This window comes from Manis javanica, chromosome 11 (assembly GCF_040802235.1).
Source record: "Manis javanica isolate MJ-LG chromosome 11, MJ_LKY, whole genome shotgun sequence".
In the NCBI taxonomy this organism is placed as follows: domain Eukaryota; kingdom Metazoa; phylum Chordata; class Mammalia; order Pholidota; family Manidae; genus Manis; species Manis javanica.
This window is the reverse complement of record NC_133166.1, coordinates 36,568,059-36,585,508: the sequence shown is the minus strand read 5'-3', so window position 1 is coordinate 36,585,508 and position 17,450 is coordinate 36,568,059. Positions and strand designations below refer to the sequence as shown.

The window sequence follows — 17,450 nt, the reverse complement described above, 5'->3', positions numbered from 1 at the left end:
GAACATTGGGTATCACAGATATTTCCTTCAGTAAATTCTTTCATTTAGTAAGGACCTCAGGAAACATTGGATTAAAAAAATAAACTCAGTAGGGGGGATCTCACTCCCCAACTTCAAGCTCTACTACAAAGCCATAGTAATCAAGACAATTTGGTACTGGCACAAGAACAGAGCCACAGACCAGTGGAACAGATTAGAGACTCCAGAAATTAACCCAAACATATATGGTCAATTAATATTTGATAAAGGAGCCATGGACATACAATGGCAAAAATGACAGTCTCTTCAACAGATGGTGCTGGCAAAACTGGACAGCTACATGTAGGAGAATGAAACTGGACCATTGTCTAACCCCATATACAAAGGTAAACTCAAAATGGATCAAAGACCTGAATGTAAGTCATGAAACCATTAAACTCTTGGAAAAAAACATAGGCAAAAACCTCTTAGACATAAACATGAGTGATCTCTTCTTGAACATATCTTCCCGGCAAGGAAAACAACAGCAAAAATGAGCAAGTGGGACTACATTAAGCTGAAAAGCTTCTGTACAGCGAAAGACACCATCAATAGAACAAAAAGGAACCCTACAGTATGGGAGAATATATTTGAAAATGACAGATCCGATAAAGGCTTGACGTCCAGAATATATAAAGAGCTCACATGCCTCAACAAACAAAAAACAAATAACCGAATTAAAAAATGGGCAGAGGAACTGAACAGACAGTTCTTTAAAAAAGAAATACAGATGGCCAACAGACACATGAAAAGATGCTCCACATCACTAATTATCAGAGAAATGCAAATTAAAACTACAATGAGGTATCACCTCACACCAGTAAGGATAGCTGCCATCCAAAAGGCAAACAACAACAAATGTTGGCGAGGCTGTGGAGAAAGGGGAACCCTCCTACACTGCTGGTGGGAATGTAAATTAGTTCAACCATTGTGGAAAGCAGTATGGAGGTTCATCAAAATGCTCAAAACAGACCTACCATTTGACCCAGGAATTCCACTCCTAGGAATTTACCCTAAGAACGCAGCAATCAAGTTTGAGAAAGACAGATGCACCCCTATGTTTATCGCAGCACTATTTACAATAGCCAAGAATTGGAAGCAACCTAAATGTCCATCGGTAGATGAATGGATAAAGAAGATGTGGTACATATACACATGGAATACTAGTCAGCTATAAGAAGTGGAAAAATCCAACCATTTGCAGCAACATGGATGGAGCTGGAGAGTATTATGCTCAGTGAAATAAGCCAAGCAGAGAAAGAGAAATACCAAATGATTTCACTCATCTGAGGAGTATAAGAACAAAGGAAAAACTGAAGGAACAAAACAGCAGCGGAATTACAGAACCCAAAAATGGACTAACAGGTACCAAAGGGAAAGGAACTGGGGAGGATGGGTGGGCAGGGAGGGATAAGGGGGGAGAAGAAGAAGGAGGGTATTAAGATTAGCATGCATGGGGGGGAGGGAGAAAGGGGAGGGTGGGCTGTACAACACAGAGAGGACAAGTAGTGATTCTATAACATTTTGCTAAGCTGATGGACAGTAACCGTAATGTGGTTGTTAGGGGGGACCTGATATAGGGGAGAGCATAGTAAACATAGTATTCTTCATGTAAGTGTAGATTAAAGATTAAAAAAAAAAACAGAAAGAAAGAAAGAAAGAAAAGGGGGATTACTCCTTGATAGGATAAAACTATTGGTAAATCAAAGATCAACGCATGCTTTAAATATCCTTAATGTTGATCACTTAAAGGGTGTCGGATGATCAGCTATGGAGGTACTCTTTTCTGATAATATTCCTTTCTCTTAATAAAGAAAAAAAAAAGCAGTTCCTGTGTGCTGACCTCCAATGAGTTCTGCACAGTGGTATAGAGGGCATGTCAAAGTGTGGGCAAAGGGTCTGTTTGTTTCTATGCAGAAGATCAAGGCCTAGCTTGGATACCCAGAAAATGAACTAAGATACTATATGAGGAGGAGCTTCCGGCATCAGCACTCTCTGGAGGACTTGTGCCAGAGGGATGATCATCAAAAAGCCTCCACAGGGATCTGGGCGATGCTGTGGTTGTGGCTGCATCCACCCCACTGTTTCCTGGACTTGTCATTGGAATGGGGAGGGAGATGTCTAGGCTGGCATGTGCATACAGTGAGACAACGAATTTGACCGGATCTGTACTGTTGGAACTCAACTAGGAGTTGGGAGGGGTGCAAGTTGTAGCACTCCAAAATCTTATGACTATAGACTATCTATGGTTAAAAGAACATACGGGATGTGAACAGATCCCAGAAATGGGCTGCTTTAATTTGTCTGATTTCTCTCAGACTGTTCAAGTACAGTTGGACAATATCCATCATATCATAGACAAATTTTCACAAATGCCTAGGGTGCCTAATTGGTTTTCTTGGCTCTACTGGAGATGGATGGTAATTATAGATTTGCTTTGTTTATGTCACCATATTCCTATTATGTTAATATGTGAGCGCAAATTAGTTGGTAGTTTAAAACCTATACATGCTTAAGGTACTCTACAAGAAGATATGTCAAAGAAATAATCAATCCTCCCATGTTTTCTTCCATATGCTACCTCTATAGCTTTTCTTCTTCCTTCCTAATTACAACCCTTAAATAGAATTCGTGCCTCATATCGAATTTATCGAGTATCATAATTCCTCCAGGTGGTAAAGATACCTCGAGACAAGTGCTGGGCATAGAAGCCACAGGGCATAAATCTGCAAAGAAGTAAAAAGCTAACCTTTTCAAACAATATGGCTTCTCTCTCACTTACCAACTTTACATTTCCCTGTATGGCCCTGGAAGATGACTGGTTAGCCAGAGACGGGTAAGATTCCTCAAGGGAGGAACAACCTAAGGCAGGCACAGTCGCAGGGGGGCCATCAGGTGAGAAATTGGGGATCAACAGAGATGCGGCTCAGAACCCCACCCCCCCTGTTTGGAGAGAAATCTTCTGTATCTGTGGATGTTTTGCTGACCTTGTCTAGCTTGGATTAATACTTAGTCCATAGGCACACACCTGATCATCTACATTTGCCCTCTTACAGCACTAAACTATGTCTCCTACCTTTATCTTGCATCTACCTACCACTTCAGCATTTTATTAAAAATAAAAATAATAATAATAATAAAGGGAGAAATGTGGGATCCACATATAAATCAAGTATAAAAATCAAACGAATATTCATATTTGACCTGATTGTTTATAGTTCATAATGCATGATCAAAACTGAAAGTTTCTGTGATGAATGCCCTTGTACTGTTCACCATGTAAGAATTTATTCACTATGTAAGAATTCGTTCACCATGTAAGAACTTGTTCGTTATGCTTCAGAAGATTGGAGACTGACAAGAATTAGGCTTGAGATGGATTAATGATTGTACATTGAGCATTGACCCCCCTATACAGAATTTTATTGTTGTTAACAACCATTTGATCAATAAATATGAGAGATTCCCTCTCAAAAAAAAAATAACCTCAAAAAACAGATTATAAGAATTTCCACTACTTTGCTGAGTCAAGTAGTTTTGAAGGTGGATCATTTAGGAGTCCCATTCTCCATTTATCCTAGTGGTTAAAAGGACAAACTGTGGCTGAACTGTCTGACTTTGAATCTTAGATACTTGATTTAGTAGTTTAGGACTTAGGCAAAATGCTTGACTGTTTTATGCTTCAGTTTCTCATCTTGAACATGGGGCTAGTAGTATGACCTACTGTAGTAGATTGTTGTGTAGAATAAATGAGTTAATATATATATAGAGCTCTAACCTAACTAGCACAAATCAATCGCTATATTAGTTTAAGCAATTATTATTATTATACAATGAGGCATATTGGGCAAGGGCAGTGATTCTCCTGATGTATATTCAACAAGTTGTAAACACACTCTAGAAATGGGCAAGGTCATTTGTATAGGCAGCTGTTCTAAGCCTTGGTTGTATCTGAGTTTCCTCCAATCTTGCTGGACACACTTAGATTTCTCCAAGTAACTTCCTCTTGGTTAGCACCAGACCACTGCACCCAAAGGCAAAAGCATTTTAATGTATGCAAATATTTGAGTGTATTTCTCAGCCTTTAATGGGTGTTGTAAATACTGTATCTGGAATGTTCAGGAATGCTGTGCTCTGCATATCTTTTTATTTGGGCTTGAAACCAGGAGAACACACACTCCTTAGGGAAAGAGACTTTGTGGAGTAAGCGTAACAGAGGGTCCTGATTGCCAGGCTGGGTGCCAATTTTCTGAATAACTCCAAGTATATCACTTAATGTTAAGATCTGTTTTTACATCTATAAAATGTCAAGGTTCAATTTACTTTCCTTTTTAGTTGTCTTATTGCCTACCCTAGTTTTTAAAATTCTAATTGTATAAAGAAAGCCTTACAGAGTTGTGTATTTCCAAGCCTTAATGGCATTGCAATTCTAGGTCCCTTAAGCATTGCTCCTAACTTTTAGAAATTCCGTACTATGTATTCTAAAGCTGAGGCAAGGGAAGATAGATTCCCCCTTAGACTCCAGGCTTCCTTGGATTAGGAATCAGAAGATTTGAATTCAAATCCAATCAAATGCTCTAATTTGGTCAAATTTCCTTACTTTTCAATACTTAATTTTTCATCTGTAAAATGAAAGTAACAATGCAACATTTAGGGTGAAGATTAACTAAGATTCATAATCTTTTAAGACAATGTCTTGTTAGATAAGGTCTGTTTTCCTTAATTCTTCCTTTCCTATCTCCTAACTCTGATGGAGCTTCCAGAGAAAGAGCCAATCCAATAATTCTCCACAATGTTGAGACAAATAATTTTATAGCTTTTTTCTCCAAAGGACCAAGGAATTCTGTTTCTGAAAGCCAGAAATTACTGCTTTTATGTGTGAACTATGGAGATGTAGCCATTGGTCAATTGGCATCATAGAGAATAGCAGTGTAAATGCAGCCTATCTTATACAGAAGGGAAGATGTTTCAGGATACCTTCATTTCCGGATCCCAATAGGATGAGTTAATAAAAGCACAATGGGTTGAAGGCCCAGCTGTGAGGTTAGGAGCCTAGATGGCAGAATTCCATGGATTGTTCTTGCTCTTTTGGGATCTGCAACATGAATAGACCTCAGTTGAACCAGGAATAGACTTCCTTTTGCAGCTATAAGGAGGGGAAGCTGAAGGAGAGGTGAGTGTGCCTGAAATAGGAGAGTTTGATCTTAATTTAGGAAGTTTTTCAGTATCCTTGTCCTGTTTGTACACAGTAGATTTTAATGACATTTTAAATGAGAGTTGTATACATTTTAATTTGTCAACAAATTCTCATACATTCAGTGAAAGAAACAGAACATAAAATCCAAAAGAGCCTGTACCTCAATCCATTAGCCACACTTCCTGTGTAGAAGTCCCCAAGTGATTCCCAAGGGCACAATTACTGCATTTATCAACTTTTCATTTACTAAGGAGTGGATAGTAACATATGGGAGCAATGACAATAGCTGACTGATGAAAAACAAAGAAATTCCAGTATTTTGCTGTTTTGAAAAAAGTCATTCAGAATTGAGTCATATTGGTTCAGCTGTTGTAACCAAAGACTGATAAGATAATAGAGGTCTTTGTGGTGGTTTTGTACTGAAATCCTTTATCTTTATGATGCACTGGGGCCCTTTAGAGTGGAAAGCTTTTAAAACTGCTGTTGGATTCAGAACTCAAACGAGCTGCTCATACACTGGGACAGGGGTTTCCTTCTCAGGCAGTCACCACAAAGTAACTTTTATCAAGGGACTTCTGATAGATTGTTAGTCTCTTCAGCTTATCCTATTTATTTTTTGTTGACTTTTTGCTGCCCTATTTTGTGACATTTAAAAGAAGGCTATATCAAAAAAGCCAATGTTAAATGATGGACTGTGCTTGTGAAGTGGGGACATCACAGCCCATCTGATATGTGAGAAGGCTGCAGTGTGAGACACAGCAGTTTACCCAGGTTACCTGTGGGCAGAAAAGATCAAATGCAGTTTCCTTTTATGATTAGCATTGTGCTTTGGCTTTCTTCTCAAACAATGTCCATTAAAAAAAAAATTAGAACTGACCAGGGAATCGAACTCTTAAGAGCTTTTCTTTTCAACTTAATTTAAAATCTTTCTGGATTGTTGACTGGATTCTTTGATTGATGCTGTGGAATTACTGTTAAGTGCTTTAATCTTCCTAGGACTGATGTGGAAAAGTGTATCTCCATCAGAACCCCACTCCAGTGTCACTGCTACCCCTCCGCATTGTTCCAGACATGGACACTTTTAGTTACCTGGCTTCATATAATTTCACTGTTAAGTCCTATTAAGTTTATTACACCAGTGTGTGATTCAGTAAGGAGAATGTGATTAGGAAGGAGTCTTACTTAAATTTCTTAGGACACATTTCTAGATAATTCCATTTGTTGGTATTAGTTTTTTTTGGCATGGTAAACCTTGTGTTTTAGCCACCATTGTCCTTCATGTCATTAAAAAAAATCATAAAAAAGATAAAAAGCATACAGAGAAATTTATAAGATTTAATTCCCCTGTCTCTGTGCATGCTCTCTCTTCCATCTCTCTTACCTCACCCACCCTGCCTCTTTCCCTCAGCTCTGTTTCTTAACACTGTTTCTATTTCCATTGTGTGTTTGTTTCTGGGTTTTTCATTAGAAGAACGTAGTTACCACCACATGGCAGTGCTGCACTTTCCGGGAACAGCTATAGAGAGGGTGACCTGGTTCAAAGTTAGATATTGTGAAAGTCCCAGGTACGGGAATATTGTAAGTGAGGTGAGGCAAATTTCTGTTTAGTTAAATGCTCTGCAAGGTGGCTGCCTTGTCCAGATGTGGAGACATTAGTGACTTCCCAATGCCCAGTCTTATTTCTAGCTCCACTGGTTGTAATTATGTATATTCCATGTGGGCACAATTAACTAGTAGACTGGGGTACAAACTTTTGTGAGCTGATGTTAAAAAAAAGATTTTAAACTAATCTTTAAACTTGACTTTTAATTGTATTTTTTCCTTTATCTCAAGAAGGGATTTATTATAATTCTTATTATTTTACCTAAATTCTCAGTTTTGAATTTTCTCTGGTGCTTTTGGGCCTAAGGATCAGTACAGTTTGTAAAGTTAAAAAAAAAAAAAGGTCTGTTTTAGTTAATTTTTTTCAAGTTCTTCAGATTATGACCAAAAGAGCCTAGAGGGCTAGTTTTGAAACTGTTATAGTGAAATATGGTATTTGAAAACTTTTGATGAGGGAAATAGCTGCCGTATTTACATTTTGAAAAGTGTTTCCTTATTTATGCACTATTGACTTCCTATTGAGACTCAAAATTTTAAGTACAACTGGTAAAGATTTCAATGGATCAAACTCAGTAAATCTGAAGTCACTGGAATAAAGGCCCTTAAGAAAAAAATGTGTCAATTTTAAAGGTCTTTCCTAACTGAAGACCATTTTGTGATAGAGCCAAAGGTTAATAAAATCAGTAGTGAATGTAGCAATTTTACAGATAAGCTATTCACAACAAGTGTAGTTACTTGAATAAAAAGCTAATTCAGTTCTAAAATGCCACATGCAGTAGCAGTGAATAGCTGCTTTTAGGTGCTTTCTGGAAGAGGAGAAAATACAGAATCACGGCACTCTTCTCTTCCAGCGTCCCTGGCTGCCTGTAAATTGCTGTGAATGGGGCTGCGGGCTGACAGGCTCTATTAAGACAAACTGCCTTTCTCATCGGAGAGATAAAATAAATCAGGTGTTTAGTCAAATTAAAATACTTCAGCTGGAGCAGGCCCTGGGGAGCACTGATCCACCTGACTAATCTGAGAGAAACTCAAGACAGATGTGGTTTGGGGATAAAGACGACCCCATCGAAAAAAAAAACCTGCTGCATGGTGTTTGGAGTTGGAGAACAGATAACAGTTTATAGCAGAGAGTGTCAGGCACATACTGTGTGAGATTGGACAAAAGCAGGCACGCTGACTTGTGCAGAAGCCGTGTACAGAAGCTCTTCTTGCTGGTTCCCTTTTAGCGATTTATGAAACTACCTCTGTTTTGTGTGGGAGAGACTCTTTTCTGGCAATGCTTTTTAGAGAATTGTTTTAAGATAGCCTTAAGGATGTGAAACAGATGATGTTAGGCAGCTACTGATGACCTCTGCTGGCCTGGGTAGATCTTTAGGATCAGATCTGTTTTTTTGTCCAAACTGATTTTATCAAACTTCAATACATAATTTAAGACAAGCTGTTCTGCACAGTTATACTACCTCATAAGAGCATTCTGTGCAGACTTTTGCCTTCCTTGCCATAGCCTGACAGTGTTTAAGTTGCCCCACTATGTCCCCTAAATTGTCTACTTTTTCAACCATGCTAACATTTGGTACAGATTTTCCTCTACTAACCATGGGGTTACAGCCTAATAAACCCATTCTTAAGTTGAAAATATAAAAAGTTGAAATACATTCAATACACTTAACCAACATTATAGCTTACTAGTCTACCTTAAACGTGCTGAGAATACATAAATTAGCCACAAATGTACAAATCACCTAACACGAAGTCTGTTTTACTTTTTACTTTTTAATTTTTTTTCTTAAATTAACCACTTATTTATTTTTTCAGATGCTGCTTTTTTGTGTGTGCCTCTTTATCCCCTTCACCTATTTCTCCAGCTTACCCCAGCCCCTCCACCATGGTAACTACATCATGTCTCAGTGTGTATGAGTCTATTGCATTTTGTTCATTTTGTTTAGTTTAGTTTTAAGATTCCACATGTAAGTGAAATCATATAATTGTCTTTCTCTGACTAGCTCATTTCACTTAGCATAATACTTTCTAGGTCTGTCCATGTTGTCACAAATGTCAGGATTTCTTTCTTTTTTGTGGCTGAATAATACTCCATTATGTATATATACCACATCTTTTATTTTTCCTTTGATCTTCTTCTTTTTTTTTCAGTGAAGTATAGTTGATATACAATTCTTATTTGAAATTGATATTCAGTTTCAAGTATACAACATGGTGGCTCACCAGTTACCCACATTATTAAATCCTCATCCTAACTAGTGTAGTTACTATCTATCAATATAGGAAGATTTTACAGAATCATTGGCTATGTTCTCCCTGCTTTACTACCATCCCTGTGACCAATTTAAATTATGATTGAGAATTTTTGTGCCCCTTTATCCCCCTTCCCCTCCCCACCTCTCTACCTTAATCCCTCTCCAATGGTAACTACTAGTCACTTCCCAGTGTCTCTTGAGTCTACTGCTGTTTTGCTCATTTTTGTTTTGTTTTGTTTTAAGATTCCACAAATAAAGTGAAATCATATGGTATTTGTCTCTCTCTGCCTGGCTTATTTCACTTAGCATGATACCCTCCAGGTCCATCCATGATGTTGTAAATGGCAGGATTTCTTTCTTTTTATGGCTGAATAATATTCCTTTGTGTATATGTACTACCGCTTCTTTATCCATTCATGTATTGATGGACATTTTGGTTGCTTCCATATCTTGGCTATTGTAAATAATGTGGCAATAAACAGAGAGGTGTATATATCTTTTCAAATCAGGGATTATGTTTTCTTTAGGTAACTTTCTAGAAGTGGGATTATGGGGTTGTGTTGTATTTCTATTTTTAGTTTTTTTGGAGGAAACTCCACACTGCTTTCCACAGTGGCTGTTCTAATTTACATTCCCCAAAAAAGTATAGGAAAGTTCCCTTTTCTCTACATCCCTGCCAACACTTATTATTTCTTGCCTTTTGAATAGTGGCCAACCTGATTGGTGTGAGGTGATATCTTATTGTGGTTTTGATTAGCATTTCCCTGATAATTAGCCATGTGAAGCATTTTGTCCTGTGCCTATTGGCCATATACATTTGTTCTTTGGAAAAATGTCTCTTCAGGTCCTCTGCCCAGGTTTTAATTGGGTTACTTGTTTTTTTGATGTTGAGGAGTATGAGTTCTTGATATATTTTGAATGCTAACCCCTTACTGGATAAATTGTTTACAAATACATTCTCCCATACTGTAGGTTGCCCTTTTGTTCTGTTGATGGTGTGCTGTACAAAGGCTTTTTAATTTGATGTAGTCCACTTGTTCATTTTTATTTTTTGTTTCCCTTGCCTGAGGATATGTGTCCAGGAAAAAATTGCTTGTGCTTATGTTGAGATTTTTGCCTGTTTTCTTCAAAGAGTTTTATGGTTTCATGTCTTAGATATAGGTCTTTAATCCATTTTGAGTTTACTTTTGTGTATGGAGTTAGTAGTCCAGTTTCATTCTCTTGCATGTACTTTTCCAGTTTTCCCGACACCATTTATTGAAGAGACTGTCTTTTCCCCATTATATATTCTTGCCTCCTTTGTCATATGTTAATTGGCCATGTATGTGTAGGTTATTTCTGGGCTATTTTGTATCACTGACCCGTGTGTCTGTTCTTGTGCCAGTACCATACTTTTTTTATTACTGTATCTTTGTAGTATAGCTTGAAGTCAGAGAACGTGATACCCCCAACTTTGTTCTTCTTTCTCTAGATAGCTTAGGCTATTCAGAGTCTTCCATGGTTCCATATAACTTTTAGGATTATTTGCTCTAGTTCATTGAAAAATATCATTGGTATTTTGGTAGGGATTACATTGAATCTCTAAATTACCACAAAGCCTATTTCATAACAAAGTATTAAATCGTTTATGTAATTTATCAAGTACTGTACTAGAAGTGAAGAAGAGAATGGTTGTGTAGGTATGAAATCATTTTAAGTATATCAGTTGGTTATCCTTGTAATCACATGGCTGACTGGGAGTTGTAGCTTGCTGCTGCTGCTGATCAGCATCACGAGACAGGATTGTAGTGTATGGTGTTAGTCCAGGAAAAGATAAAAATTCAAAATTTAAAGGATGGTTTCTACTGAATTGGTATGGCTTTTGTACTATAATAAAGTTGAAAAATTCTGAATTGAGCCATCATAAGTCAGGGATTTTCTGTACTCCTTTGCCATGGCAAAGTTTCATATTCAATTAAACTAGTATTTTTTTGAGATGAAATACCTGGTGTTTGTATGTTGGTTGGTCAGTGTGATTCAGACTTGATGTTATTTTTATTGCAGCAGAAGAAACATTTTCTGCTAATTAAAAGAAAAATCCAGCACCACAGTTTTTATGTGAACTATATGTAAACAAGTATAATAGGTACAGAACAGAAAAATGACCACACACATACAAGCTGGCCTACACATTTAAAGAATGTAAGTTATGGTATAGTGTAAATTTATTTCTCTTAATTTGAACCCCCACGGGACTAATGGAATTTTAGATTTTAGAAGTTTAGCTTTGTTTTATTACTACATTTCATTCCAACTGCATCTGTTATGCCACTCATATCTTCTCAAAATACATATGTGCTCCTCAAATTTAAGGAAAATATAGTAACAGCCTTATATCAGTGCCTAAATTTTCAGTTTAAAAATATTGATCTCCAGCTTATTTTCTTAAACATGTATCTTTCAGTTAAGTGAAAATGTTGTTTAGGTGTCACTGAATTTTTACAATTAAACAATTTGAATGTCATGCTGATTTGTAAGAAGATTCATTTAAATGATAATATTCCATAAATTCAGATATACTTACACATGCCTAATTAACATTGGAAGCACCAATGAGATTACAGACCTGTTGACTTCACCCTGAACAGAAGAGGCTAAGAAGTCATTTATGTGTTATTCTCAGCTTCTCTGTTTCCTATGCAGAGGAGAAAAGGGAATATATTGGAGATTGTTGAAAAGACATCATTTAACCTGGGAGAGCAGAAAAATTTCCAGTCTTTATTGGGAATTTAAATGCCAGATACAACTCCTGTGTTGGTCCATGCCCAAAGTTCTCTATGAATGCTCTTCTTTATTAACAAAGTATTATGGTACAGAAACTCTCCAGTATCCAATAAGCTTTCTCTTAACTCACCTCATATAGATAAGTATGACAAGAAAAGTACACGATCAGAATATTACAAAAAATATATACACTAAAATGTGCATATGCTCCATTTATCTATTATCATAACTTTGTTTAAAATATTTCAGTAATTTTAATAGCAGCTGAATGGTGTGGACTTTTTCTACTTTTCTAACTTTATCTGGTACTGTGTTCCCTTTTATTTTCCTTAAGTTTTACTACCTTTTTTCAACTTCTGGAACACACTGAAACTCCCCACCCCCTTTCCTCTAGGCCTTTGCCTATGTTTTCTCCTTCAGAAAAGCTCTTTGACCACCGTACAACTCTGCCTAGTTTAACTCTATTCATCTTCCAGTTAATTGTTACATTTTCAGTCATACCTTTCCTATACTTGGGCCTTCCAAATTTGGTTAAACCTTCCCCCAATATCTGTCTTCTCTGTAATTCTTATTCAGTTGTAGCTTATATTTATATGTATGATTATTTCAGTAAAGTGTCTCCCCACTTTAGATTGCAAAACGCATGAGAAAAGGGAACTCTGCTCTTTCTTGTCAAGGTATTAGTATCCATAGCTCTTGACAGAGTACCTGGCACATTGCTTCAGGAAATGTTTTTTTAATTAAAAATGAATGAAATGAGTAAATAAATACATATTATACTTGTTTTGGGCATCTCATTCCCATATGTATTAACACATACTTTAGTTGAGCTTGTGCTTGGGAAGAGATTTTATGATCCTCTCTGGGAACCTGCTTTTGCATTTTAATGTTTCTGCATTAAGAAGTTCATTTTTACCAAGATGAAATTCCTACTGCTGAAATTTAAAAAAGGAAAATTAATTTTAAAAGTTAAAAAAAATTTAGATTCAAAATTTTTAAAAAATGTTAATAATTAAAATTATGAAAGAAAAACTCCAGTAGCAAAACAATAGCTGGTCCCTATCCTTGATACAGTTTGTTCCCTTATCAGTGGAATACATCATTTAACATCATCTCACTATCTCATTTTCTTTGAATTTTGATTTTGGGCCACCTTCCAGCACAGTGAATCTTTAAGGGCTATGGGATATATTGACAGTTTGTTTATTTATCTATCTGTGTCTTGAATTGGCATTAAGAATTCGAAGGTAATCCTAAATGTCATAGCTTCTCTGCTGACGTTAGTTACCTTGTGGGAATCCTATACTAGCAAATGCTAGCCAGCATCCCTTTCTCCATGGGCCACTCAGAAAATAGGCTATTCCTAATTAAAATATTTTTAGTTTCTCTGATTGCTCTGGTGCTTTCTCAGCAGGAATGAGGGTAGTTTCATAAGGAGATTGGAAGTCTCTTCCACACATACAAAAATTGGCAATCTTTTTCCCCTTTGACAGCTGGTGGCATCTTTCTGAAAAGCTTTCAAATCATAGATCATTTCTTCATAATGAAACCTGTGTGGTTCAAATACAGTGGGCTGAAATTCTTATCTTATGCTGCAGTAAAATGCTCTAATTTAGAGTCACAAAAGAATTCTGTACCCTTCACTTAGGAGAGCTGTGCAATTTGCTCATAAAAAAACTGTTCAACACCATTAGTGCATACCGTAAGTGTTCAGCAACATCATATTTATTAAACAGCACATCCTTATGCATAACCTTTTCAACCTCAAATATGTTTTTCCCTTGGGAGAATGACAAATGATAAAGGGGTGAGGGAGCCCCAAGCAATTCTGTTGCCTTTAAGGGTATGAACTTGGGAACTTTAGCTTGATTCCCTCATAGGAAAAAAAAACCCACCTCAGATTCAACCCTTTCTTACCTGAAGCAAGGCAGTTCCTTTTTTTCCTCTCTTTCTGCAGAGCTCATTCCATGGCCGAGAGAGTGACCTCTGACTTCTGAGCTTCAGAGACAGATCTTTGCACATAGAAAAACTTCATGAGGGCAATGATCAGAAAATTCTGTAAATAACTTTATTAAGCACCTACTATGTCCTACATCCTGTGTTAGTCATTGAGGGTAGAGGTGATTATAAAATATTAATACAACCCTTAGTTTCTAATCTTTGTACTAAATATCATAGGTTTCCTAGCTTGATCAGATAGATTTGGGGCAGAAGTGGGGGGAGGAAGTGTGGTAAAAGGGAGAGAATGAGGTTCTGCTGTTTTTTACTGTTTGTTTAAAAAAAACAGAGGGGAGAATGAGTGGGAATTTTTCTGGTGACTTTTTCCTGGCTAATGACTAACCCTAGGGTTCATTCCATTGATACAGTAGTGTTCCTGTATTTACAATGACCTCCAGTTACTATCGGTAGTTCCTTTCTACACCCCCACCATTTCCCCAAGGGTACATCCCCACCCTTTCCCCAATCATTGAAACTTTTCTCAAACTTGTGAGTTATCTTCTTGCTTCCATTTTAGGTACACCTGAGAGCCTGGCGGAAAAAGAACGGCAGCTCTCTACCATGATTACCCAGCTGATCAGTTTACGGGAGCAGCTCCTGGCAGCCCATGACGAGCAGAAAAAACTGGCAGCTTCACAAATTGAGAAACAACGGCAGCAAATGGACCTTGCTCGCCAACAGCAAGAACAGGTGAGCCCTTCACAAGGAGCTGATGAACTGGAGATGTAGAATGTGACAAACTCAGCGAGTAATCACATTGATTGGTTTATTTGTCATAAGTGCTCCTAAAAAAAAAAAGAGAGAAGAAAAGAAAAGAAAGAAAAAATTCTTTAGGAAATACAGTGTCTTCAAGAATACTGTGGGGATATGTGGAGAACAAAGGCGTCATAGCAACTAGGCGTAACTGAAATGACAACGCTGTTACAGAACATTTAGATTTGAGTAATTCCTCCAGTATACTTATTCACAAAGGCATCACATGCATTCCCAGTGTAGCTTAGCCATGAGTAAGTTGCTTCTCTCTGGGCCTTACTTTTCTCATCCAGAAAAAGAGTACCCTAGTCTAGAAAGACGTTGAGGATCTTTCAGCTCACTGGTCCAGTGATTTTCTCTAACTTTAAAGCTAGGATGACCAGAGGTCTCAGTTTTCTCAGAATAGCTCCAGTTAATACCTGTTTTCCAGAGTAATTATTAATAACCACCCTTTCCACTCAAAAACTTGTCTTGCTTTGGATGATAAATTATATGGTCATTCTATTTATAGTAGAGGTAAATCATTGAAAACAAATTAGCACATGGATACTATAAGAATTTGACTTCATTGATTTAGAAGTGAGGAAAAAAATAGGAAAGTTTAATGTATCTTTTTAAAAAAAGTCACTTTGCCAAATGTTTTCCTGTCTCAAAAGAGAGCATTAATCTAACAACAATGATCCTATAGAGTAGTCCCTGATGCTTTAGATCAGACAAATCCAAATTAATGGGCAGTTTTTAGGAATCTGACATTATTACTGGAATTATCTTTTCAGTTAAACGTATTTTATAGAGGTATATAGAGCAATATATGCTCTGTTGATTTTAATGAGTTGTGACGTCTGGTGTTTTATATGCTTGAATATTTGCCCACATGTAGGAATATGGACTCAGCCCCTAATGGAAAATAACATAAAGGAACACTGTAAAAAATCAGAAGTTAGAATGTCATTTAGCCATCCAGAGATGACACAGTAATTAACTATTGACACTTGTGAATAAGCTAGCACAAATTAATCTTGACACATTTGCAGACGAGTGATATCTTACAGTGAACACTTTGTAATTATATTTCAAAATGAAAATTAAATGACACTTAAAACTAGGTTGTCATGCTCAATGAAGCGAGCATGTAGCTCAACCGATTGGCAAATAAAAATCAGAATTTGAGCCACATGGTGCTTATGTACCATACTTTACTGTGTCAAACCCATACATCTAGAGTGGTTGATAGTAATTGCACTGTGGTGTTTTGGATGCATTTCTATGCAGCACTTTATCATTTAGGAGGAACCATCAATATTAGATGCCTAGTGGTGTTTCACTGGTTTGCTAAGAGGAAATAAATATTCAGAGAATCCAGCTTAAAGAGAAACCTAGAGTTGCAGAGTGAATTGTCCACTTCTGATTTGAATGGTTTTGCAAGCTGAGTGGGCCTTTCCCACCTGATTAATTTCTGTTTCCATTTTGCTTATAAAGTTTGGGGGAGGCGTGGTCCATTTCTCAAATGGTAGCCTATGTTAGGGTAGCTTTATCATGACCTCTAGTATGAGCCAGTCAGCACCAGAAACCGTAAGGCAATATTTGGGAGCATCCTGCTCTTTTGTCATCTGCTGAATGAAATGTGATTTGGGTGTTTCCCTCTGATCTAAGCTAAAGCATCAAAAAGATTCAGGAAGTATACTTTTGGAGGCTAATCCATACTCATTTCCACTTCCAGCATTGCCCATTCTAGAACACTGGCTTTTGCAAATAGAAGAAATAGGAAGCAAAAAAACTCATAAGTCTTGCCTAAAGGACACCATTAACCAAGTCTCTCTAAGTGCTCTCTGGCCACTTTTCTCTCTGCTTTCTAGGCTGGGAATGAGTGTATTCTCACTAAGGGGCATCACCCTGGGCTTTAAGCTGTAGCAGCTCAGCTTTTCAGGCAATAAGCAGCCTGATGTCTGACTAATGTTTTATAGCAAACACCATTATCCTGAAGAATTTGTTTGCTCTCCTGAGGGGCAGATTCAGTCCTCAATAGGTCTTGCGTTAAGTGTTTAATATTTCTTTTTATAGACTAGATGATGTTGTTAACATGTTAAATTTAATTGTTGGGTGAAGCAAGGGAATATAAAACTTCTATGTGGATTCTGAACTGTAAAATTAACACATTACCCTCAAAAAGATAAGTGGATAAATATTAAATTTTGTTTGTTTTTAAAAATGCTTTATGCATCACATATGACATAAAAAAGAAAGATTTTTAACTTTTTGCTGTGGTATTTTGGCACTCCCTCAACAGTATCTGTAAGTGTTAATCAGTTCTGAAAGTCTTTACATCAGAAAAGGTTTCAACCAAAGTGGACCGTAAGTAATAGAGAGTTCTTTCCTGTCTCTGCTTAGATTTTACTTTTTACATCCCAATTAAGCTCTTGGGGAGAAGGACATAGCCAGAGTTTTCTTGTCCTTATTCCCCAAGGGCAGATTCCCCAAACTCCCATTGTTTCCAGATGCCCAGTGCAGGTGTAGATGGATTGCTCACACATGTAATACAAGGAGCAGTTTTTGCCTACAGATAATGATTCAGAGGTAAGCAGAGATGGCACCTATTTGAAATTTTTCTTTTTCTCCAACTTTTGGAGCCTGCCTTTTACGGGAACTCTTTCACAGAAGTGTAGCAAGGTGCTCTTGTAACGCCAGGAGAGATGCCTGAGGTAATGGCAGAGGTGTAAGCCTTTCATTTTAACTTAATGAAACTTTGTTTCCGATAGATTGCAAGACAACAGCAGCAACTTCTGCAACAGCAGCACAAAATCAATCTCCTGCAGCAGCAGATCCAGGTCGGTGTGTTTTATTACTCTCGCCTGAGTATGCTCAGA

General features: G+C 37.2%; 1 protein-coding gene across 11 annotated transcripts in view; it reads left to right on the top strand.

The window, feature by feature from the left end:
• The window catches only part of SOX6 (SRY-box transcription factor 6), a 622,190-nt gene that overhangs the window by 410,967 nt on the left and 193,773 nt on the right, over positions 1-17,450 (top strand). For all 11 annotated transcript variants that reach the window (XM_073216253.1, XM_073216252.1, XM_073216255.1 and 8 more), the window contains 2 exons: positions 14,351-14,523; positions 17,343-17,411. In XM_073216253.1, coding sequence (XP_073072354.1) covers positions 14,351-14,523; positions 17,343-17,411 — 242 coding nt within the window. The remainder of the gene's footprint in view (positions 1-14,350; positions 14,524-17,342; positions 17,412-17,450) is intronic.